General features: G+C 42.3%; 1 protein-coding gene across 1 annotated transcript in view; it reads left to right on the top strand.

The window, feature by feature from the left end:
• The window catches only part of LOC125886973 (neural-cadherin-like), a 100,949-nt gene that overhangs the window by 27,921 nt on the left and 46,762 nt on the right, over nt 1-26,266 (top strand). Inside the window, exons 2-8 of the mRNA XM_049573396.1 lie at nt 7,349-7,546; nt 14,273-14,498; nt 15,426-15,630; nt 16,834-16,945; nt 19,729-19,978; nt 22,748-22,890; nt 24,424-24,596. Of these exons, the coding sequence (XP_049429353.1) occupies nt 7,349-7,546; nt 14,273-14,498; nt 15,426-15,630; nt 16,834-16,945; nt 19,729-19,978; nt 22,748-22,890; nt 24,424-24,596 (1,307 nt within the window). The remainder of the gene's footprint in view (nt 1-7,348; nt 7,547-14,272; nt 14,499-15,425; nt 15,631-16,833; nt 16,946-19,728; nt 19,979-22,747; nt 22,891-24,423; nt 24,597-26,266) is intronic.

Here is a 26,266-nt window from a genome sequence, read left to right as displayed (position 1 = left end):
TAAAATGCCATCAGTTGCCAGGTGTGTAGTGTACCCATACTTTCTTACTTAATGTTTTGGTGGCATCTCAGCATGCTGCAACTCTGTAAATACACTGCACTCAACTTCACCATACCACAGATTGTATGAGTGGTAGCTGCTGCAGTAGTGGGCCAATCACACATCATATCGAATTGAAGAATACTTGCATTGATTGGCGGCAAGCAAAACCATACAAATATACATTTTTTTTCTACAACTGGATACTAAAACGATATGAATAGAGGTATTGTTTGACTTGAGACATTTTGATACTACTTGGGTTGTTTCTGTCTATACCTTAAAGGTATTGACTACTGATGCCCAGCCCTTCTAGAAATGCACACAAAACATGGTGAGATGGGGTGTAAAATGATATGCAGTAAAGTCAGTATTGAATAATATTGTGATGACGCAATATTGGTCTTAACGCCACAGGCATGCCTTTTTAACAGTGAGTGCTCAGCACTGAAGTTCTTGCATGTATGAGAGTTACTGTGTCTGTGTAGGCAGTGCCTACAGTCTTGCCGGGGGTTTAAGTGTTGCATGGAGGATCCTAAAGAGAGGAGAGTACAATGCATGTAGGCTCTTCGTTAGGAATTCTGTAATGTGCAGCTGCCTATCTGTCCTTGTCTGTGGCTCTGGAGAGCAGCACATTTTTAGAACCACTAAGGAAATGTACCGGCACGGTGGTGTGGTGGTTAGCACTGTCGTCTCACAGCAAGAGGGTTGCCGGTTCGATCCCGGGCGTGGGAGCCCTTCTGTGTGGAGTTTGCATGTTCTCCCCGTGTCAGCGTGGGTTCTCTCCGGGCACTCCGGCTTCCTCCCACAGTCCAAAGACATGCAGATTGGGGACTAGGTTAATTGGTAACTCTAAATTGTCCGTAGGTGTGAATGTGAGCGTGAATGGTTGTTTGTCTCTATGTGTCAGCCCTGCGATAGTCTGGCGACCTGTCCAGGTACCCCGCCTCTCGCCCGATGTAGCTGGGATAGGCTCCAGCCCCCCGCGACCCTCAAGAGGATGAAGCGGTTAGAAGATGAATGAATGAATAAGGAAATGTAGCACAATATATTTTTCTCCTGTTCAGAAACAACACCTTTGATGAAACATTGGTCAACTTACGTGTGCTTTTTTCTTTTGTTTGTTTCTCAATAGACTAGCTGTTTTCACACACTGATTGCGAAGGTTAAGGCTCATGACTCACCACAGAGCATCGTCAGCGGTTTCATTGTTTAATGTGTATTACTGTGTGGAAAGAATAAGATGGAAATGTCACAGTTATGAAAGTGAGCTGCTGAATTGAAAATAGTTTTAAGTAATTTTGAACATTTCGTTATTTGAACATGCAAAGCCAAACTCATAGACCATGCAAATAAATCAGAGGCCACAGTTGTTTTAAATAGGCTTTAAAATATTTCAGCTAAATTATTTTTCCCTTGCCTGAAGGCTCCATACTATGCCAGTATATCTCCATTTAACACTTGCTCCTCTCTAAACCCTCCTCTTTTATGCAAGTGAATAGACGTGAATAGGGCACATTTTTCTCTGCTTAGAGCCATTAAACAAAAGGGATTGAATTACATTTGTAATTCTTTTGGCTGAACTACAAGAAAAAAAGAGCCCACCAGAGAAGAGACTGTAGCTGTCTATGCCTGATGGGAGACAGCCATCCAACCATTCGTACATCCATCTGTACGTCCGTCCATTTTCATTTTTCATTACCACTTATCCTGTTCAGGGTCATGCAGGGTTTGAGCCGACTCCAGCATGCATCCGTGATTTGAGAGACTCTGAACATCTTCAGTGAAAGAACCTTTAACACCATTATAGATAGTTTAGGGCTTAGATATACTGCAAGAATAATTACTACTGTTTGGATCTTTTGTATTTTCCACTTTACACTCCATAGCCAATTGTAGGTTTTGCTATCTGTAGGATTGGTGAGTCACTCAATTATCTATTCATGCATTTATCTGTTTTTCTATTTCTGTCTTACCCCTGTAGAAACACAGGAGTTGGTGAGTCACTAGTACTTTGAGGGGTGTGGGTCCTTAGTTTATTTTTAAGTTCATGGGATTCCACCAGTCTGAAGACCCATGTGCAAGGACAATAAAGTAATTAAGCAGAGAATATTTACAGACATAAACTTGCTTTTGTGGAGTAGAGTTGGATTCAAAATGAGGAATAAAAAAATGTTAAGGAGGCAAAAGCTCGCTCGTTGAGTCAGAGTTGTATAAATGAGTGCTGAAAAACACAACACTACAGTCGATTGTGTATTGCCATGCATTTATTTAATAAATATTTCTAGTTAGAGCGCTTGTCACCCTAAAGGCCAACAGCTGTGAAGACTACGTTGTGTTGAAGTGAATGAGAAATTCTCCTCCAAATGTTGCAAATTTTTCTTCCACACAAGTCAGTGTCAATGTCTAATTTGCTTCTTCTCATGTGTCTTGGTGCATTTTAAAAAAAGCTTGTTCCCCTAATGGAAATAAAGCTTTAAAGCATGCAGGGCCCTATCTTACACCGGGTGCTAAGTGCATCGCCCATTGCTAATGTCAGACCGACACACTTGTCATTTTCACTGCATAAGTAGCAAATGTACTTTCGCCCATCATGGCTGTGTAGGTCTTCAAATGAGTTGCATTCCTTTGCATTGTTGGCGTATTGCAATTTTGTGGCAGCAGAAAGTAATTGCAACCTTGACTAACAAAGTCCTGGTCTTAAGTCAGTGATAGTATTTTCTTGCTATTCAAAGGGCCCATTATTCAGATAGTAAGATTCGCCTACATAGTGGGTTCACAATGTGTGTATACTCTGCTTGTTACACACACAAGGACGTGCAGATGGGTTGCGGGTGGGTGAAATAACACATCATTAATGAGAAAAATATAAATTTTATTCTCTAAAATGTGAACAGAGCAGAGCGAGCTGTCCAACTCCCCATTAAGAGAGGCACTGTGCGCATTTACACACGAGGAGCAACTAAGCTTCATTGATTATTTCAGAAGCTTAAAGTTTATTTCTGTTACTTCTGTCAGGTTTATAAATACAGCTTTTAGTTTAAATGTCACCCACGATATTTGCTGCAGTGACATTACCGCTCTTACTGCATTACTCTCAACAGAAAACTGCTTGCTTCTCCAGTCTGCTGTGACTGGTTGAATTCATGTTATGCCCAAAATACATCTATGATCAATCAAGGGCTAAATGCAACCGCTTTGCTCTTTGCACCTCAGATAATGCACTATGTAACTAGCAAAATTGGAGTTGGACACGCCCTAAATGCTCTTGTGCCATGCACTAAAGACTGTTAAAATAGGGTCTATGGTCTGTGTGCGAGCCTTTAAAGATCCCCTCAGTAAACTGATGCAGATGACTCATATGCTACATCCATATGTTTTACATATCAGTGTTACACATATGGCTTATTTTTCCATTACCTGCAAACATAAGCTGTCCCACAATCCTGTCAATATTGTTGCAAGTTCTTTGCAGATGTAGTTGCTCAAAGACCCACATGCTGGCTGCTTTATTGAACACTTTTATGTGGCTGCTCTTTTGCAGAGATGCAGATTCAGAGAGGGAAAAAAAAATGTGCAGAACTTGAAGACGTCTACCATTTGTAATTGTCCTGGGTTGAAAATGCCTGCATGTGTGTTTACACGGTTAGTGTGTCAGCCATTCTGAGCCGCAGAGTCCATGGTGTGTGATGTCGGGATCCCTGAGTTAATAGATTTCTGTCCCCAGTGCTTTTAGCATGTTGATCTCCTGCTGACGGCTTCACACTCTGCTTTAAGCACAGAGATGATGGGGGTGGGCGGCTTAGAATAGAGCCTCCTTAACACTGCAAACATTTGGTTAATGTACCTTATTACTCCCCCATTGAGCTGATTTTCACTTTCCATTCACTCGCTGCTAGAAAAGCACCCCTGAAATTCCATGTCTCGCACGGGCCATTGATATTTATGCTTGCAGACGCAATTTGTTTAATTCCACACAAAAATATTTGTATCTTAATTTCCTCCCTCATTGGACATAGGGGGAACAAGGGGTCCATAAGAAGACCCTCTGATATTAATTAACACTCTATGTTCTATATCTTAATTTTCTCCTCCTGTGGTCTGTGCTCTGCTACTGTATGTTTTCCTTCCAAACATGGATACTCCCAGCATCTTTTGTTGTGCTACGCTGTTTGTTGTGCTTCCCTTGTGCTCTCGTCTCTTTAATGTTATTTTACGTTCTCCGCTAAGCATCACACAATACTCCATCCTCCACGCTGCTTGCCTCTTCCTCCTCTCTGTCTCTTTCTCTCCCTCTGTAGATATTTGTGTTTCTGTATCTGTGCCTCTCTCCTTCACTGTGTTTCCTCTCATCCCCTTCCCACACACACTCAGTGTCCTCGCACTGTGGGCAGTGTACATGTGCACAGAAGCACTTGAGACAACTTTTTTTTTTCGTACCGGCAAGCCACTTAGCAGCTTTATATAGCAACTACCCAAGGAGAGGATTAACAGCAGGAAACATCAACAGACAGGCTTGCAGTGATATAGAACACACACTCTCTCACACGCACATGCAAACACACCACACTCGTTGTAGCCACTCATCCTTGGCTAAACACACAGTGCACCACTGTCCTCCACCTGTTTTTAGCAATACATTGTTACGTTAGTCATCCAGCAGATGCTCTTATCCTTATGGGATTGTAGTGTACAGTATAGGCCGGCTTTTCATCACACTGAGCGAGCGGAAAGCATATTTGACTTTGAAAAATCCACCGGAGCCTGTGAGCCCTCTTTCTCACCCGCTTATTTGATCACGTCTTTTGTCTCGGTCAGGTGGGGCAGGTTGTGTCGGTTTGGCACTCATGGGGCATCGCTCACAGCGGTTCCGTACTTAACTCACCAGATCAGAGAGAAATCGCACACGTTTGCAGCTTTCAGAACATGCAGCGTGCACATTAGCAGTTGCTCACCTCACAAACACACTCACACACGAGTACATTCTTCATTATCATTCCAGAGCTGATAGGCTCTAATTATCTGCCTTGGCTCTGATTAGTCTCTCTGTAACAAGCTAATTAGATGGAGCCTTGTAAAATCATCACCACCATTACCACAGAGACATGGTTGGGAAAGACACCAGCAAGCAGGAGGCAAGGAATGTGTCTTGCGCTGCTCCCCGCAAAGATTTGATAGTCAACTAAATGTTAAGTGCTGGAGCTCTGATTTCTTTTTGATTAAGTGCCTTTTAAACCCCTCTACTTTGCAAAAGAATCTTTATCCTTTCTCATTATTCATCACGAAAGGATTGTTCCATCTTTCAGGGCAGGATGATCTGGCTTAAATTGCATAAACTGCCGCTGTCGACATTTTAGGAGATAGCATCTGAACATTGATTAGTTTCTCTGCCCCCACGATACAGCGGCTATTTATCCAAAACGAACTATCGTCAGATCCGAGACAGAACTTTTCTCTGCGCAGGGCAACTTTAAAGCCTGAGCAGAAAGCTAGATTAATTCTCTCCTCTAGCTTCTTCCTCCCTCTGTTATTATCCCTCTAACAATCCTTTTAGGAGCTGTCACACACTTTATAGCTATTGTGTTTCAGTTGTGAACACTCCAGAGCTAGTCTGGAGTGCAACACATTGTATTTTCCATCAAAATGCATCTTAACTGTAAGCCGGTTAAAAAAGAAATAGGAATTTTAGCATCTGTTTTCTGCTTTCCTACTCATTTGAGCGAACACGACTGTGGGTGCTGTAAAAGATTTATTACAGCAATTCGTACAGTTTGAAGACTTTATACCATTTGCTGTATGCATGTACCGCTCATTACCAGTGTATAGTTTTCTATTATCAGCTATAATCGACTTTGAAGAGACATTATGATGCAGAATATTAGAGAAACCAGCAAAGTAGAACTGTTCTGTACAGCACATCTGTTGTGTTGGCCCTTGGATAGCGAAAGGATTCACAGCAAACTCCTGCTACTTTTGTCTTGGATTAAAAAGTACATATATAGCCCGTGGTCACACACAAGAGAGCTTTTACATAATGGGATTTGAAATCCATAGTTACTTTAAGCCCTTAGGTAACTCACCTCTGTGCGTAAGTGTGCACCGGTGTGTGTTTGTGAGAAAGAGAGAACAGGAAGACAGGAGGAGAAATGCTAATGTCTGCTACGTCATGTGTGCAAGCACGTGGCTGGGTGTGATGGGACGACTTGTCAAAGCTTTCTGATTGTGGTCATATCCGTGTGTGTGTTTGTCCTGGCAGGGGGTTCTTCTTCTCTGGGGTAAGGCAGATGGCCTCTGTGGATTGCAGCCTACTGCACTGGTTGGCAGCTCATCTGACATTCCTCCATGCTACGTTGACACAAGATCACAGCCAATATTTGCGGAAATAGTGTCTTAGCTCACAGTTCTGCGACTTGCTCCACTTTGCAGGAATAGAGTCTACACAAAAAAAAGCGCCCTAGATCAGGTCTGTGACACTGTCAGAAGTTTTTTGTGCACATTGTTTCCAGATTGTGTCGTTATATTTAATGCAGATAACGATCCCTGGCTATCAGTTTCAGCAGAAGGCACGCTACGCTGCTGTCATAAAGACTGCAACGCAGCTGTACACCACTTCTCCTTGGGCGCTGCTGTGCACTCTTGCTGTCTGCCCAGACTCAGGGTGAGCGAGTTGGTAATTGGATTCCTGGAATCTTCTTATTCACTCCAGTGAGGCAGTGTGCAGGCGACAAAATGCCTGCAGCCATGAGGCATCATCCCGAGGCCCCTGTGGGAAGATCAAGGTAGCTTTACACAGACTTGGTAGATGAGGCTGTACCTGAGTCTCTCTCCCATGGGAACCTTGGTGTCTGGATGGGAGCCTTGATGGAGAGGAGATGGTTGACGTCACATCCACCAACCTCCACCATGGGCCCAAACTGCTCTCCTGACATCCACTTAAAACAATCTCCCAAACCCTGCAGCTATGGTGGAGCAAAGGGAAGTGGAAGAGATAGTGGGTAAATTGCCATGTTAAAGATAGTGTGGTAATTGACTTTGACCAGAACTCTGAGCTGAATTGAGTCCGTATTGGTATCAGTCTCACATTGCAGATACACGATTGGATGAGATTTATTCTAATCCTGCAGCATAATGCTTTGCCATCTACTGGGGAGGATTTTTATCTTACATACCTGTACCCTCAGTTGACTCGCTGCTTTTCTGTGCTTTCGGATTCCCCTGGCTTCTTGTCTCCCCTCTACACACACAGTTACATGACAGCTGTCACTTTCAGTAACCACAGCTCCGTCACTATCTCTGCACTATCCCCCAGGCCCAGACTGGTACCTGAACAAGGTGAAGCTGAAGATCACTGATGTCAATGACAACGTCCCTGAGTGGAATATGAAGCCGTACCCTTACCTGGCTGTAGTGTCCCCCGAGGCCCCCGCGGGAACGTTTGTCTACCAGCTCCAGGCTCATGATGGGGATGAGGGCAAAAGCGGAGAGGTGGAATACTTTTTGTCGGATGGTAAGTTTTTCTGCTATTCACAGACACACACTTGCACACATGCACACACACACCCACACACACAACGTGAATGGGAGGGAAGTGATATTAAAACAGCCTGTGTTGTTGTTAGAATAGGTTGGCAGGCTATGGAGCATTGGAAATAAATACAGCAAGTCAAACACCAGCACAGTCACTCAGACAGACAGCCACAGGCGTTCACACATTCATTCATGCATTCATACACTCTTTAGGTGTCCATTAGTTTCTCTTTCTCTCTGTCACCCTGTCTCTCTCTGCTGCTGTCCCTCTCTCTCTGTCTCTCTCCTACACACACACATACGTGCACACAGCCAGAGGCCTTCACACATTTGTTTATGCACTTATCATGCACTCTTGTCTATCTGTCTGCTTCTCTCTCTTTCATGCACACACAGAATCACACAAGCATGCCCTCACACACACAAACACACACAGTGGGCTGCTGGAAATCTGCCAGAGTAGAAGACCCCCTGGTGGTAGAGGGGATAGAGGTTTGTTGGCATGTCAGGGATGGGGGGGGTGTGCTAATCTCGCCAGTGGGGCTTTACAAAACGCTCCTGACTTCGCTTTGACTCACATTAGTCCATCGCACAAGTCCCTTATGTGCGTTAAACCACATTTACCACAAGGTACCCATGGTTTATATGACCATGCTAAAAACTCTTGCAAGCAGTGAGGTTTGCCTCTAAAAGCATGAACAACCTGAATAGTTTCCTGACAAAGTAATCTAGACCCAATTTCAATGTATTTATTTAACCCTCTTATGCTGTACTTAACTTTAAAGACCTCAAGAGGATGAGAGTAGCTGGCTTTTCGATGAGCGAAGTCAGTCTGTCTGATCTCGTTTTTAAAGTATTTAACAGTAGTGAAAAACTAGATGTTCGATGTAAAGATGCACGGTTGAATTTCTCATAAACAAACAAAAGTTTTGTGTTACATATTGTTACATGTTGAATGCATTTCCTTCCTCATAACATTTTTGCCAAGCCCATTTTAGATATTTAAAATCAGACGTTGTTTACATCCATGTTTGCTCGTTAGCAGCTTCACTGTCCTTGGCACATTGATACATGTTGCTGGATGCTGCAGAATAGTGTGTTAGCAATTGCAGGATGTGAATCTTAGCATGATACAAACAAAACAGGGACTCACTAATTAAAATGTTCTCCGTAGCACTACTGATTGTCAGAAACTGCACAGGGTTTCAAAGTGTTACAAGTAAAGGTTGTGCAGACCTAAAAGTAAAGAAGTGTCATCAGCAAGATGTACTAAGTATTAAAAGTGACAGCATTCACTGGGCAGCGTAATAAATTTAGCTATTTTATAAAACTGAAATACTCAAATAAAGGACAAGAACCTCTTGGCTGCACATAAAGGATACATTTAGCAGTATTTCATATTTTAATATTGCCAACAAATCCAATAAAAAGACCAAACACAACAATTAATTTATCCACCTTACAAGTATGGTCTGTTTATTCACAGCCTGCTATATTTATTCCTCTGTGCCACAGACCTCTGCTGATATCTAAAAATTATTAAAAGCATATCAGTGAGCCACACTAGTACACTGGGTGACATGTTTCTTCATTTCTATGAGCGTGGGCATCGTAGCTCATGTTGAAAATAGTCCCCAACAAATGGATTATGTACTACTTTCAGAAATGTTTTTTAAAACTACTGTGCCCTGCTGTCTAAGAAATTCTCATACCCTTTTTTTAACATATCTGTAAAACGTTTTGTATGTTTACATATCCAGGAGAGAGCAGTGAGTATATATATTATAGAAATATAGAGAAAGTAGAAAGTATGGAAAAATATAGAATATCACCAGTCTCATTCTAAGGTGGTACCCTGTTTGGTTTAACCACTAGTAGTGCAATGGAGCATTATTTTCATGAGGATGCCACCGCAAGCACACAAAGGACGCAACACACATTCCTGATAGTCGTACCATTCTAGTCCAGTGATTGACAAATTATGTCAGAAAACATTAAAACAGCTGCTGGCTACCAAACTCTGATGTAGACAGTGTAGGTTCCAAAATATTTCTATGACCTTTATTTAATCAGTTACTCTCATTAGATCAAAATCCTTTTGTAAGAGAGACCTGAGTACGACAGCGGGAAGTTAAACAGAGATAATACACACAACAAAACACAGTCAGATATGAACAAGCACACACACACACAGCATCAGAGACAATCACACACATCTCTAAAATGATAGTGTGGAGTTCTCTTGTTGCCAGCGAGGACCAGTCGGCTTTTTCATGTAGAATACAGTGATGAGTACAAGATTAATCTCCTGTAATGAAATGCAGGGTAGAGTGGTAAACTGCATCAAGTTGTTTTCAGATGGAATGAGCAGCATGTAAGTACGGGACATCTCCATAGTCAAACACAGACACAAAGGTCGATTGCACAGTGGTGAATCTGTCCTCAAGAGAAAAATATGCCACAATACAAGAAACCATTTTCTATCTTCAGATTTTTTGCCAGCTGTTCCACATGAGATGTAAAAGTAAGACTGCCACACAACTGAATTCCCAGACACTTATTAGGCTGAACTTAAATTCAGTACCATTATGTGTATGGGTGGCAGGAAGATTCTTTAGAATAAAACAGTTTCTTATCAGCATTCAGTACAAGTTTCAGGTTATGCAGAGACGTCTGAAGAATGTTAAAGGCATACTGCAATAGAGACATGGCCTGAGTGGAAGAGCCATGGGCATTAAAAATGGTATCATCTGCATAGAAAGCCTTGGAAAGGTCAACAAATAGTGAACCACAGTGCTCATCATCATAACCTTCAAGAATATCTCAAATATTTTGAAAATTGGCTTTGCAAATGCTTCATGAGGAATAAAGTGCAGTCAACTTGTCTGTAAGGCTTCAAGGATGGATTGTACTGCAAAAAATGGTGTTTAGTCCCCTTCTATACACCACCTCCACTGGTGTGATTATCTGCTCACATGGTTCTGCTTACCAGTGCTGTGCTGTAGAAATAATTTTAAAGTTTGCACTGGTCAGTGGGCGGTGCTTGATTGCAGCTCAACTGTTTTCAAAATGATGGCTGGGTTAGAAAGTTCTCGTTTTACAGCTAAACAGCACACTGAATTGTGTTTCATAAAACATTTAAGGCAAGAAAAAGCTAATGAAGTAACAGAATCTTACATCATAATTGATCACCACTACCTGGCAGTTTAACCAAAGTTCACGAGCAGTGACTGACATGATTGGCAGCTGCGTTAGAGATTCCTCGGCTCTGATTGGTTGTTCTCGTTCAGCTGCGGCAGATTCCAGCAAAAGAAGCACTATGAGGAAGCAGAGAAACATGACTATCTGTCTTATGTACTGCTGTCAGGATATAGTGACAATTTCAGCAAATATGACAAAAAGTTACCAGTTTTGAGATGGATGGAGGAACTTCGCGTTTAACTCAGTCCCTTTAAGACTGAACTCCCTATGATCCGACCAAGTCCTTCAGTTTAACACAACATTAGCATCCAGCCCAGCTCTGCCTTGCTCTCTCAGACAAAATCCTCCAGAAATCTGGGCATCATGATTGTCGAATAACTAACTTTAACTGAGTATGTTGATTCTGTCATTTGGTCGTTTCACTTCACAATATATAACATGAAAAAGATCGGGTCTTATCTGATTGAGTATGTTGCTCAACGGCACATGCAGGTGGTTATTTCTGGTCTTGGCTGGTGTAGCATGTTTCCAGCACAGTTGCCACGATGAACAGTCACACTTCTTCAAAAGGTCCACTAAAATGCGGCAATGCATCTGGTCTTCAACCAACCAAAAACAGCTCATGTCACCTCAGTTTTTGTCAATCAGATTTTCATTCATTCATCTTCTAACCGCTTCATCCTCTTGAGGGTCGCAGGGGGGCTGGAGCCTATCCCAGCTGACATCGGGCGAGAGGCGGGGTACACCCTGGACAGGTCGCCAGTCTATCGCAGGTCACTGACACATAGAGACAAACAACCATTCACACCTATGGACAATTTAGAGTTATCAATTAACCTAGTCCCCAATCTGCATGTCTTTGGACTGTGGGAGGAAGCCGGAGTGCCCGGAGAGAACCCATGCTGACACGGGGAGAACATGCAAATTCCGCACAGAAGGGCTCCCACACCCGGGATCGAACCGGCAACCCTCTTGCTGTGAGGCGAGAGTGCTAACCACCACACCACCGTGCCGCCCTGCATTAAGATTTGTATTGCTTTAATTACATCCTTTATACATACCTATTGTACATACATATATCAACATACGTCAAAGTGCACCCACTGTTTTTTATACATTGACAGTCTATTGCTAAATCTCATGCATTCTCCTTATTGATATCTCCATATAAAGTATATCAGGGGACAGTGTTAATTTTGACAGCTATTTTAGATTTAGTCTTAGTCTTGAGATGAAAATGCATATTAGTCTTAATCACATTTTAGTCATTTATATCCTTCGTAGTTTTACACACTTTAGTCATAACTTTTAGTGAATATGTTTTCTATTTGGTTCTTCATTTTTAAACTAATCCAGTTAGGTTAAGTCATGTATCAGAAATTAGAAACAAGGTGACAGGCTGTATAAATATTTCATTTAGACAATTTCTCTCTACAACTAGAAATTTGTAATTTCTACACGCTTACAAATTTGCTTTTCTCCAGCAGTTTTTGAAAGGTTCAAGGGGTGATTTACAAGCACCCACTGACTGATCATCATTTGAAAAGCTCAACATCTCTCTATTTATGTTCTCAAAAACTCTGACAACACAAATAACTAATCTGAGACAACTAGGATTTGTACCCAGGTTCATTGTAAACTTATTTACAAAAAAAATTATTTAATTAAAATTAAGAATTCTTTCTTAATCTGCAACGTGTCGAGCTTTAAACTCATGTCTCACAGAGTTGGTGAATTAAACTTAACTTTCATCTCTGTCCGGGAAAACTGATCTGAGTTCAGACTGTTTCCTTACAACACAGCTACACTCACAGATAACTGAGCCTCCTACCTCCCTGTCAAACACCATCAAACCATAAACCTTGTCCAGTCCGGACTGAGTGGAGTCTTGCAGGGATCAGCTGTGAAAACCAGCGGCTGGTGGCTGCTCACTCTGCTGCCATTCAGTGGCTAACAAGCAGAGCTGCTAACAGCCACAAATGCAACTAACAAACTCCACAAATCCATTCAGCAGCTCCACCATCCACAGTCAGACACACACAGCTGATTATTTACTGCTGAATTACAGCTCACAACTCGCACTAATGGTTGATGCTGCTCTGCTCTGAGTGTTTTTGCTGGCTAGCGAAACATCCTGGTGCAAACTATTTACTGGAGTTTACCAGCCGGTCGCTCATAAGGCGTTTGAAGATAATTGAAAGCATGGCTATTCTCGGCTATTCTCTGCTATCAATGACCGATAGTTCACCACCAACATTTTCATCATTTTGTCTTGTCAATGAAAATGAAGCATAGATTTTGTCTCAGTTTTTAGTATCAAGATCTATTTTTAACTCGTGATCGTCTTGTTTTTGTCATGGAACAAAGGCCTTTGACAAAAAAATTGCAATTGTCGTAATTTTCATCAAGGAAATTAACACTGTCAGGGAAAAAATATTCATTGATCATTGGATATGGTCAAAAGAATTTGTGTTTCCATTGCACAGCTAAGATTTTTTTCACAGTGTTCAAACCAGCAATTGTTGTTGGGGTTGACAACGAAAAGGAAGAATCATCAATCAATAGTAATAGTTTGGGGCAACAAGGTACTTTTATGTTAAGTAAATGAGATTGAGTGGAAGATATTTCCTGATTACAAATGCAAGAAAGTAACAATGTGCAAAAGTTGCAAAAATTTTTTAAAATAGGTGTTTTCTAGGCATTAAATGAATTCTATGCATATACTTAAAAGTATCCATTTGTCTTTGTTAAATGATACGTCACTCCTCTTATGTCTCCACTAGCTCCCACTTGCTGCTTGCATTAACTTCACCTCACTAATACTTGGCCTATCGAGTGGCCACTAACTAGGTTTATGAGTCTTCTCTTTCACTACGATGTGCAAATGATCGACAACTGCGCCCATTGTCACTTGTGTCAGCTGGGACATGAAACTGAGAGTTGAAGCACTTATTCTCAGAAGCTTCTCCTCCATCTATTGTGGCTTGGATTTTACCTCATTTGTACATCACTTTGAACTGAAGCGCCTGCCAAATGAAAAAAATGTAAATTCAGCTTATATTCGCTGTTAAACGTCCACCATACTGCCTGAATACAAAGTAGCAATTAAAGAGCCATTTTAATAAAGCTGCTTTAAATATCTTAATCCACTGGGCGATAGATCATACTAGAGGCTTGTGTTGCCTTGTGCTACAAAACAGAACATTTTGTTGAAATGTACCCAGTGTGTTTGTGAATTAGTTTATTCATAAGTCCACACTGTTAAGGTGTTTTGACACATAAACGCATTGCACAGAAAGATTGCATTTAAATGGTAATTTGGAAATGAATCATATCATTGGAAAAAAACTCTGTGTCTTGGGTCTTTAACTCAGCAAACCCAGCAAGACAGAATTACCTGTTTCAAATTGCCACCTGGGTAACATTTGAGTTAGTATTCAGGCCAGCATTATTGGATTGGTTTGGATCCAGTGCTAGAAAATGAAGTCGTTGTATTTCCCTGTAGGTGGTGACGGCTGCTTTGCAGTGGACAAGAAGACAGGCCAGGTGGCGACCACAGGGCTGGTGCTTCAGAGGGACAGAGAGTACTTATTAAGCGTGGTGGCCCTTGACGGCCTGGGCAGCCGCAGTGCCCCTGCCATGCTCTCTGTGGTGGCAGGAGCCAGAGCGCCGCAGTTCACCAATACTAGTTACGCCATCTCCATACCAGAGAACACGCCTGAAGGACAGCCGTGAGTACCGCACATGTTTACGTTCGCTCACTCATACATAAGCGGGGATGAAATAGGGCTGTGTGATACAGGAAAAAGATCATGATGTATATTTTTTTCTTTTATAATTTCCAACATTGCATGACTGTGTTTGGCCTTTTCAGTAGAAATTACAGTAATGTGATGTCTTTTTGAAGGCTTTTCTTGTAGTGAGACAGTTACGCTGGGGCTTTTATTCAAATGTGGTCTATTCCCTTGTGGCTATCACCAAACACTCCTTGTCAGATTCTTTATTGTTGCCTCAATAGGTATAATTGCCTGATACAGAAGAATACAAAGTAAGGAACAGCAGTATTAGGAATTGTATTGGCAGTATACATCGTATCTGTAAACTGCCCAACGCTAGGATGTATGCATGCATAAAGGCGTACTGATTTACATACACAAGGACAGTGTGACACGTCCATCCCTTTTTAATAACCTACATTTGTAACAATCATAACTGAAAAGCAAGCATACATGTCTCTGCAAAGATAAGTCTTACAATAACTAATGCAGACATGTTCACTTGTCTCAGGTGTTGATTTCCAATCGCTACCTGTTAAGACATATGCTGATGAAAATTCATTCAGTCACGCCAGCGCACTCGAGCATGAATTGACATATCATCATCACACACCATTAGGGGGAATGCAAACTCTCTTAACCATAAAAACAAACATTGATATCTGCATAATAGTATTACATTATTACACAGAAGTGACAAGTACTGATTGACTGTGTTTATAGCACATAGTCAATGGGCCATACAGTAATGGATTTCATTACAGCGCCGTGCTGATGTAGGAAAAGAGGATTTCGATTTTAATCCAACATGTGTGCAACCAAAATCAAATAATAAAGACTGTTTTTCTTTTTGTTTTTATCACTTTATCTTTTTTTCTGCAGCTTCCTGGCAGTGCTTGCCATTTCATTCCAGAAGCAGCCAATCAGCTACAGCCTGCTGATCAATCCCAGTAGCCTTTTCAGCATCCGGCAGGAGACGGGGGAGATAAGTCTGACCAGGACGCTCGATTACGAGAGTGACCAGCGACGCTACCTGCTGATGGTGCGAGCCAGCGAAGAGCCCGGGAGCCTCAGCACTGCCACAGAGGTTAGTTTAATTAGAGGATGATACAGGCAGCAAGTGTGTCATGGAAGGGTTCATGCACTCAGGTCAACTAAGCCCAAAGCTGAGGTCCGCTATTGATGTTTTGTTATTACATCTGTCACACAAGCATTTAGTCTTACAGCTGAATTTAACTGAAATAAAAAAAATCTGTGTTGTTGCTGCATTGTGCTCTCCCACTGGACTTCCACAAAGCTCTCAGACAGACCCTTTTTCACCTAAACGTTATGTGGCTGACAAGGCTCCATTATTGACAATGATCTGATCTCAGCGCTGACCTATTGACATCACACTACTTGGCGATAACCACAGAGGAGAAGCAGCAGAGTTTGTGGCTGTCTTCAGGAATGGCATGGTTGAATGGTTTTGAAATGTTAACAAGTCAACCGCAGGCCCGAGTGATTTTTTGTTTTATTTTTCTGCGGTTTGTTTCACCCTTTTGTTTTTGTGTCCCAGTAAGTGCTTGTTGTTGAGAGTGTGATACGGAGATGAACTGTGTAAAATATAGCTTGCACAGTGAGGCCCCCTGGCATAACAAGTCATAATCTGCAAACTTCATTCACAAACGCATATTTTTAGATAAAGTATTCATGAATTCAGGATGATTTAAATTATTAATTCAAAGATTTTGTTACCCAATTATCATGTCAGGCACTCAGTTCATACTACAGATTTAGCGGTTAGAGAAAAAAAAAATCTCCTTCTGTTTAGCTGCATGTTGTGGAGTAGGAGATGGAGACTGGGAAAAACCTATCCCAGCTATTTCGGGACTATTACTCAGCTGTCACTTCACACTTTACACACAGTGGTGACAGGGAGCTCGTAGGGCGGGGGTGGGGGAGGTGGGTAGGGATGAGGGGGCGGCTAAGGGCCTTTGTCGAAAAAACACACATGCTCAGAACATTTCTATTTTTGACTCGGGAAAATCATGAAGTGGAAGATAAAGGATGTGTTGAACTGGCAACTTGAGAAACTATAAAATGCAATTTAGATTAAGTTTTGGGGTCAGCTTCCTGTACAGAGAATTTCCAACGCTTGTCTCCTGGATGTGTGGGTTATTAAAGAGAGACTAATTTTGTATTCTTCTACTCTGATTCTGTCTGTTTTCTCTCCTCTCCTGTCCCCCTCTTCTGCTCTCCTCTCCACTCCACTCTTCTCCTCTTATCCCATCACACTGGCGCTAATCAGGTTCAGGTGTTGATAACGGATGAGAATGATTGTGTCCCAGAGTTCCTCCAATCCATCTACAGTGTGGATGGAGTCCCTGAGACTGTAACCACGGCAACGTCCCTGCTGCAGGGTGAGACTACTCTGACCCCATATTTCACATCCATCTGTTTCTTTTGGAAGTGGAGAGAGAAACTATATGAAAAGTAACTTTTTTTTCTCCTCACCAAAACAACAGATGTATTCTGGGTAAAAGCCAGAGCCACGATTCAGACCTCAAGTCACTGTTTCGACTTACTGACCCATAATGCTTTCATTTTTGCATACTGAAAGAAACTAATAAATGTTTCAGATCTGTGATCATAATCTCAATTACAGTGAACTAAAGTAGCTCCTACAAAAGACAGCATACATTTGTTTTGATTTATTATGTGCTGCATGAATGATGGCATGTCAATTTATCTGTTACTGCATGAGGCTACCTTATAATTATTAATTATGAGGCTGAAGGCGTATGTACTGCCATTGCCACTGCTTAACATGAGTGGCAATGTTTGTAAAAAATATGCACCATGAAGAAACGTATTGTGGCGAGGGAAGTGTAGAAATTCACTGTGCTTGTTTCATAACTACGTGGGTAGTATGTGTTAATAAGCTGTGGCTGGCCAATGCCCAGATAGATGCAAAGTGCATGATCCGGCGTACTTTCACTGGTTCTAGAGCTGTTGTTCTAACTACAGATTGTTCTTCGGCGTTTTTGCATGCCCACCACCACCGACACAGAGAGTATAGAAGTGGATCAAGAGAGCGAGCCGCCCTCTTTCGGTCTGCGTTTGAGAGAGGGGCGGGTCTCTCTGTCTCAGCCTCAGACCAAAGTTTGATTGAATGGTACAACTTGGCAGTGCTGATCAAATATAAACCAAGATTCTGTTATTGTATTGCCTGTTTCTGGCCTAAAATGTTTTTTTGGAAACATATTTTAGTGCACTGTTTGGCTGTAATCGTGAGAATTTGTGAACAGGATGTGGGTGGCATACTATTTGTTGTAAAACAGATCGAGAAACAGTAGAACTAAGCAGTTTCTGTTACTGTGTTACCTATTTCTCATCTAAAATGTTTTCAGATGTATATTTTAGCTTATTGTTCAGCTGTAATTCGAGATTGTTATGTTGTTTCCTGTGGTAAAGCTTGCATCATGTTTATTGGTCTGGAGTGGCACAGTGCCATAGTTGGTGGTTTTCTACCTTTTGAGCAACAGCGAATCCCTGAGCCCCTTTGCTCTGTTTTCTCTGGACATGTAGCACCAGTTTCAGAGGTATTTGCATCTCTCTACTGCTTAGACAGCCCAGTTTTTAAAAGACCATCTTCCCAGCAATGACTTGCTTCCTTAAATGGAAAAGTATCTCAACAGGATTTGAGAATTTTCCACAGTCTCTTATACTTTACTCACAAATTAACTGGGGCTTAAGGCGAAAAACACTCTAGGTCCAGAAAAAGTACAAAAATAAATGGCCCATTATTCAGGAGTATTCTTTGTACGCTTTACACCTTGTTGACTGTCAAACCTCTCTGCACCTGTGGGACTTCAGTCCCCCATGGACTACCATAGGTGATTTGTGAGAATCTCTAGCTGGGCGATTGTTTTTAGTGGATTCTGGGTGAGAAAAATGGAACTAATTTAATCTGAAAACATTCGAATACACAGCCCGGAGCAGTAGAAATTGTTGGCACTGCAGAGCCAGCGGAAAGAGAAAATGGCACCCAATACAAACCAATGCATCAACAAAAAATAAAACAACCAGTACGGTAGGAAGAGCTCAGCAGAGGAGAGATCAAAGGTAGAGAGTGTGAAGACAGGGAGTCTTGTGAAAGAGCTACCGATGGGAAAGTTAGATCATTATGCTACAAATAGACTGTGGCAGACAGCATGAAAATGTTTGACTTTATATTCCAGTAAAACTGCCCCTGACAGAAGCCCAGAATGCTCCAACAGCTCAGAAAAAAGCTGAGAAAAAAAGAGAGAAAACGAGTTAATTTCTTAATCTGCTGGACTGCACCGCTAACTAATGAAATGTCAAAAGTTTGAGGCACCAAGGGAGTGAAATTACCCCATCAGCTTGAATTCTACTGGGCAAAGGCACAGATGAATACTTTGCAATGAGGCTATCACTTCAACTTTACCCACTGAGGTTGATGGTGAAGAAGATATAATCTTGAGTTAAAAGCACTAGTGACAGTGAAGTTTAAGGGGAATTTACTACTTCAGTTGTTTAACATTTAATGAGTCAGCCAGTCACATTATACACGCTATACAAAGAGTGTATAGTAAATTGCCGGTCTTGAATGAAGATAGTAGGAGAATAAAACATTGAGATGCAGACTGCTAGTGCTGACGCTCGACACAGAGGAAATAAACACATCAAAAGAATATGTGATATGCAAGTGTTATGAGCTAGAGGCGCTGTGTATGAAACAGTGAGTTTAAGTGAAATTCACCAAACAGCAAACTTAGACTTAAATTAGCTCCACAACCAAGGGTGCCAATATTTGTGACTGTAGTCTCATCACACATTAGAAACAAATCTATAGTTCTTTTTCTGTGTAATTACCTCTGAATAAATTCATTTCCAAATGCTCTCTGCAGAAAATACAGCTAGTTCATTTTATTAGGTCTTTTTGCCATCTTATACGCTCATTTTTGCAAATGATGGTAATCATTCTACAGGGGAACAGTGCAGTTTGTGTGCCAGTAATTGTTGCTGTCGGAGCTCATGATCTATTACATGTTTAGCTAGGCCATAAAGAGATAATGATCTACACAGATGTCAACATATCCATCAGCCGATGCCATGTCATCAGCTCATTTCGATTAACTGTAAATTGATGGCCCTTGTGTGATGTCTTCCCTTCCGCCAGTGCTGGCCACGGACTGTGACTCGGGGTTAAACGCTGAGCTCACCTATTACACCCTGAGTCCGGACTTCAGCATTTCTCCCCATGGGACCGTTTTCCCTGCAGGCCGGCTGGACTACGAGAGGCCTAACCATCTGTATGAATTTGTGGTGATGGCGACGGACAGCGGGGAGGAGCCTCACTCTGGCACTGCCACGGTCCGTGTGAGGATGGCAAACATCAACGACGAGGCCCCTGAATTCTCCCAGCCTGTGTGAGAAGCTTTCATTTACCTATACTTGCAAATTACCTGTTCAGTCTTTCCATAAACCATCTCCATCATTTGTGCTCTTAATTTTGCCTTAGTTATTTGCTGTTTTTTCTGTATTTCACACCAAGTAACAATAAAACCAAGACTGAGATGTGAACTTTAAGAAAAAGTAGATATTGATATAGGTATCAATAATAATTCCTCCTTATAGAGGACCCACAGTGTAGCATCTGGAAGACTATATATTGGAATAAAATAGTGCAAGGCCAGAACACAGAGGTGCGATGAGTAGATCAATAAGCTATTATAAAAAGTATGCAGTGTGTGTGTGTAAGTGTTGCCTCACATAACACAATAATAAGTTTATTTGCAGAAGTAGATTTTCATACACGAAAAGCAACATGAACAAGGTCCACTTGTTATGCCATATGCTTTGTTACTGTAGCCAAAATTATTAAAGCAAAACTTTGAGTTTTACCCGTGGCCGGAGTTCAGCTGCAAAGATCAAAGTTTGTCACCAAGATGATAAGTTTAAATAATGTCCCTGCTGCTGGCACTGTTTTATCTCTGATCCACCAGCTGATCACATTTCATTACATCAAAGCTTTCGCTCTTCTAGCAGACAAGGTAGTTGCGTCACAGATATATAAGGTTGTTACATTACACATCACAGGCCCGCCTTCCTTCAGGCTATTCATCGCAGTAATATTTGATGCTGCGAGTCATGCCATGAATAGTGGCCAATGTGCATCAACAGCGCTGTAGTAAAACCACCACCGGTAAGGCAAACTCAATATATTTTATTTGTTGTGTTAATCACAGCCATCTGGCATCACAACAATCTGTTACTCACTTTTCACACATTAACTACAAACACAGTGTGACATTGTTACTTTCATACCATGTTTTGGAGGTTTGCTAAAAATGTCTCTTGTTCAGCATTCTAGTAAAACTGAGCATTCGCTGGGGTTTATTTTTGGCCTTCTCCAAACGAATGCAGTAAACTGACATTCGGATGCAATCCAGTGTGTCTTCGACCGCCTTTTTGGCAACGGCGTGTGAGTGGGTGGGCAGCAACTGTCACTGTGGCTCCGCTGCATTTATTCCTCTAAACGAGTAAGCCGCTTGTCCTGTCAGTCATGTTTCAATGACCTTCACAGAAGACTGTTGCGTACCTCTGTTACTCGCTCTTGTTGCATTGTCAGGTGTCAGTCTCGGTGGGTGGCTAGACACACAGCCAAACAGGCGGGCGGAGAGGTGGAGATGTAGGCAGACAAACATGAAACTGAGGAGAAAAACACACTGAAACATGGTTGCAGGGCAAGCGAGAAGAGAATACCAAAACATGCACTGCGAGCAGACAGCCAGTCAGATATGCAGATAAACAGAGAAGCCTGTCGGCAGTCAGACAAATGCTCTCGCCAGACCAGCAGACAGATAGTTAGAAATTCAGGCATATTGCCAGGTAGGGTGTGTTGAACAGGCCGCCGTACTGTGGCTTACCGAGATGTAGATAAGTGCTGTGAGGGCAGAGGAGGACAGAGTGGACTGAAAAAAGCATCAAGACAGGCATGTTGATGCGGACTGATGGATACCATGGTGGTTCTGAAATGAATTTTTGAGTCAGACTAATTGACATACTCCGACATGTGAGCGGACAGGCTAATGTTTCCTGGTATGACCTCGCAGTTGTCATCTGAATGAGTTGTAGAGAGGCTAAAAGTGACGGGCGGACGGGCAGCAGAGAGCCTACCAAAATGCAAATAGCCTGACATGCAGGCCAGCAGACGGACGGGCAGGCTTCCGCTGTCTGAGCACAACTTCACAGTTCACTGAGATGAAGGGAGATGCTTCAGGAAGAAAAGCTGAGGGAGTGTATACGTCTCATCCCACAGAGCTGCGGAGAGGTGGCCTCTGAGCCGGGTGACAGATTACAGGTCACTCATGTTGCCACGGAGACTGCCGCAGCTGGCGGAGATGAATCACCCATCAGCGTTCTTCTGTAAACCATCAATCACCTCTGACTTCTCACTACAGACACCGACACCCCCCCGTACAGACACACATACTTACACACATACATTAGACAAGGATATAACACAAAATCTCACAGGGGATGAGTAGTGCTGACGAATCAACTCAAACTCTGAGAGAACACCGCCCCCTCTTATATCCTGCTCCTCTCTCTGTCTATCAGCCTTCCTCTTCCCTCCCGCTCCCCGCTCTTCTTTCTCAATCCCACATATCACTTTACCTGTCATTTCAGTGCCAGCCGTCATTTTTGTCACCTGCTCCCGTCTCTCCCCTCTCTAGCCTTTGCCCTGTTTTCCATTTCTCTTCATCTCTGCGTCCTCCAAGTCACGCAGTTCATCTCCACCCCATCGCGCTTTGTACCACAGTGGTATATCAGTCTCCTGTGTCTCGCTGGGCATCTCACTGCCCAGCGCCACAGAGCAAGCAAATCACTGTTGACATTTTAAAAGGCACTGGATCAAATGGCCCACAGTGGGCTGGGTATGTGGAAGCACCATTTGTTCAATGACTTCACCATCCCAGTAGACATTATCATTTGTCTCGAGTCTGGCCAGCTAAGAGGACAGGTTAAATCATAGTGACAAGCAAAAGCCACAACCATAAGTCTAATCAGGCTGCTGATGCTTCGGACTGTGTAAATGATTTGTATCTCCTGTCCGTGTGTGTTGCTATCAGTGACTTGTGACTTCCATGTGTGCACTCTCACTGTCTTGCACTTATAAAATTTTCACTCTGCAGATATCGAACGTTTGTATCCGAGGACGCGGGCCCAAACACCCTCGTCGCCACAGTTCTGGCCAAAGACCCAGATGGGGACGGTATAATCTACTCCATAACGGCAGGAAATGAGGAAGGAAACTTCGTCATCGACAGCCAGAAAGGTGATACTTATTAATCTTTCGACCAGACTTCACATTTGCAGCTCTCACACTAATTGACAGGCTTTCCGTCAAATCACGCATTTGGTTTCCTCTAATTCATTAATGTCACCGTGGTGTAAAAATGAACACCCTCCACTTTCAAAGTCAGTGTGGGAAAGATATTGGAAGTTGATATTAAAAGGTATAATTTCAATAACAGTGCCAGTCTTTCCATTATTGGGGACATCAATATAAACGATGACATTATTTGGGAAATTTCCACACCTGGTTTTTCTTTTTGCGGGGTACAGAGAGGAATGTTCCCTGTGTTTCCGAGCGTTCTAGCATTGGTGGCTGCACAGTTTATCTTTTTTATTTACCCTTTGATCCGAAACCAGTGGCAATCACTGTGACATTTGTCACCCAACCCTTTCAATTCAATTTCACAACAACTGCTCTATCATAGCTCACAATCTTCAGGCTGCGCTCTGTCAGCTCCTCTTTCTTTTGTGTCATCTTTTTATATTCCTCTCTACCCTTTCTGTGTATCCTCAGAGCAAGAAAATGCTAAGGCTGATATCCTTTGGGTGCAGGAAAAGCCACTATGCGGCTTCCAACTCACTGTATATAGGAAGAGTGCTGGCTCATTGCATAGCTGCTAGAGCTCATGTCGCATTTGTAAACAAGGTTGACATTTAAGCCAGGAGAATTACCGTGTACATCCCACACTTCACTTATTTTAATGTAGTGGTGCAGCGCTGTCAACGTCACGCATTGTCATTAGGAGCTAGTACCCTTCTCTGCTCTGTGGGCAGCCAGGATCACAGGCAAATTGGAAGAGAGGCAAGCCAGGCACTCGCATCTGTGTGTATCAGCATGCTGGGTTTTCTTTAATCAAGAGCATTGATAGAGATGAAAAGAAACACAACAAGAGAATAAAAACCTCCCGATGCTCTCACTTCAATGAGTTCCCCCCACATCACAGGCTGCTTGTTCGTCCTGCAACCTCTTATGTTTTTGTGTTACTGTTGACGAGAAAGATGTTGACTCAGATGCTGCATCCTTTTATCCCACCTTTTATCTTGACTGTTACATGAAAGCAGACACAGGGGGGAGAGGGGAACAGCTAATAGGCATATGCTGAGCCTGGTTAACTTCTAACCTGAGTCACTTACTACTTTATGTTTTCACTCAAGTGCGTGAGCTGGATGGGCATCTTTAGGGGAGAGCATGCAATTATTAGATTAGAAATGTGACAAAATCACCACTGTGAAATTGGTTTTTGGATTTAGTCTGCATATCAGATATTTTTTACCTTTCTGTGGACTTCTGAGGTGAATTTCCACCCCTCACTATCTCACCACCGGCTTTCAAGAACAACAACATGCAGTCTGCGTCCTCGACTGTGTTTTTTATTGATAGCACATCCCTCACCATGCAAGGCCACAGTGGCAATAACATCCTGCTTAATGACTAATGGAATGGTCGTACTTAATGTGTTAGGAGGGACCATGTTTTATAATGTGTAATTTAATGGGCCTGTGGTCTTTGTAGGGTTGATTCGTCTACGCTCCACTCCCCTGCCCAAGCTTCAAGGCCTGGAGTACATCCTGAATGTAACGGCCACAGATGACAATGCGTCAGGCGGGCCACACCCTCTCTTTTCCACCGCAAGAGTCGTTGTGGGAGTTGATGATGTCAACAACAACAAACCTGTATTTGAGGAGGTGAGGAACTTTTTGTTAAAGGGAAATTCTGCTACTTTTCAACCTTGGTCATACTTTGTAATAAATCATAACTCAGGTGGTGAGTGCAAAGTTAGCATTAGCTATTAGTTGTAATGGCCACAATTTTGAGTATGGGGCAAAAGTTAAAAAAATAAAGAACAGCATTTCCCTTTAATTAATTTTTAGTTGGTTTAATAGGTAACTCGTGTGTTTTTCAACCTGGTCTAATATTGAGTGAGACTACTACAGCTGGCAGCCGCAGAATAGGCCGCAGTGTAACAATTAGGGGCATATGGCACAGTCAATTTGCATCCACTACTTTGTTGTGCCACTGATAGGCTCAGATTGTGATTATGAGTGTCTGACAACTTTTCTACATAGGTCAACATTTTTACTAAAGAGTACGATCAACCAAACCCACCAGACTCCATTTAAAGAAAAAAAATTGTAACATTGTAAAACACACTTCAGTTAAATTTGACAAAAACAAAACAAAAGTCACAAACGCTGTCTTGGATCATCTCTCCACTGTTCCAGTTATCACCTGCTTTGGTTTAGTTGAATTCGGCCCCAATCACACAAAGAGTATTTTACAGGGTGCAAAATGCAAGGCGCGCCCCACTGCCTTTTGTTCTTTAATTGAATGCCACTAGCTGTGCCTTTTTATTGTTGTCAGGCAACCAGGGACTTACCTCCTTATTCTAACCACCTTATATAATCAGACTAGCCTATCGTCTAGCCTATCGCAAATAGTTTGTTGGGCACAGGGAAATGGAGATCTGTGGGAGTACATGAGACCCTAAGAAAGAGGGGGGATCAGTACCACAAGTTGGTCCAGGAGCTTCACCCTGCTGTCTATCGTTGGTATCTGAGTATCCAGCAACTGCTACCACCTGTTTCTCCTCCATTGTTTACCAACTGTAAACTTGTTGTCGTGACCACCACAAAAGGCCCACCCCTTGCCGTTTTCCACTCTGAGTTGAAGTTTGCTTTACTCATGGAGTTCTGAGTGCTCCAGCAAAAACACCTGGTGCCTAGAGCGCAGAAACGTGAGCTGTATCGTAATGCAAAAAACGTGAGCAAAAAGCTTCATTCTCATTAAAATCAATTACAGAAAGGCACCTCCAGCTGTTAAAATGCTTTCTGTGTGATCAGGGCCATAAACACTTAAGTCAGCCAGTCAGATGTAAAAATATGTTGACTCTATACATGCTAAAAATTTATGTTTGTTTAAACAGAGTCTTGTGGCTCTGGCGATAGACTGTTCTGGTCTGTCATCGTAGGGATCCTTTTCATAATGTTATTAGACACATAAAACACTAATCAGTGCATTTCGGTGGTAAAAACAAGCACCTTTAATAGACCTAACTTGACAGTACCAATTGCCCCCAGTAGTTAAATTGCAGCCTGTTTAGCTGCTTCCGGCTGCAGGCCTCCCGCTCAATACTGGACCCATTTCAAAATTGTTTTTCAAATTTGTCACTTAGACACAAAGATGCAGGACAATGGGGTCCAGGTTAAAAAAAAAAAACCCAGAGGTTACCCTTTAAGGGAACAGTTTGACATTTTTGGGAGTGCACTTATTTGCCCTCTTGCAGAGTGTTAGATGATAGATTGATACCACGTGCCTGTGCAGTATGAAAGTATTGCCAGCAGCTTAGCTTAGCATA

Source organism: Epinephelus fuscoguttatus, linkage group LG4 (genome assembly GCF_011397635.1).
Source record: "Epinephelus fuscoguttatus linkage group LG4, E.fuscoguttatus.final_Chr_v1".
Taxonomy (NCBI): domain Eukaryota; kingdom Metazoa; phylum Chordata; class Actinopteri; order Perciformes; family Serranidae; genus Epinephelus; species Epinephelus fuscoguttatus.
This window is presented reverse-complemented; position numbering and strand designations above follow the sequence as displayed.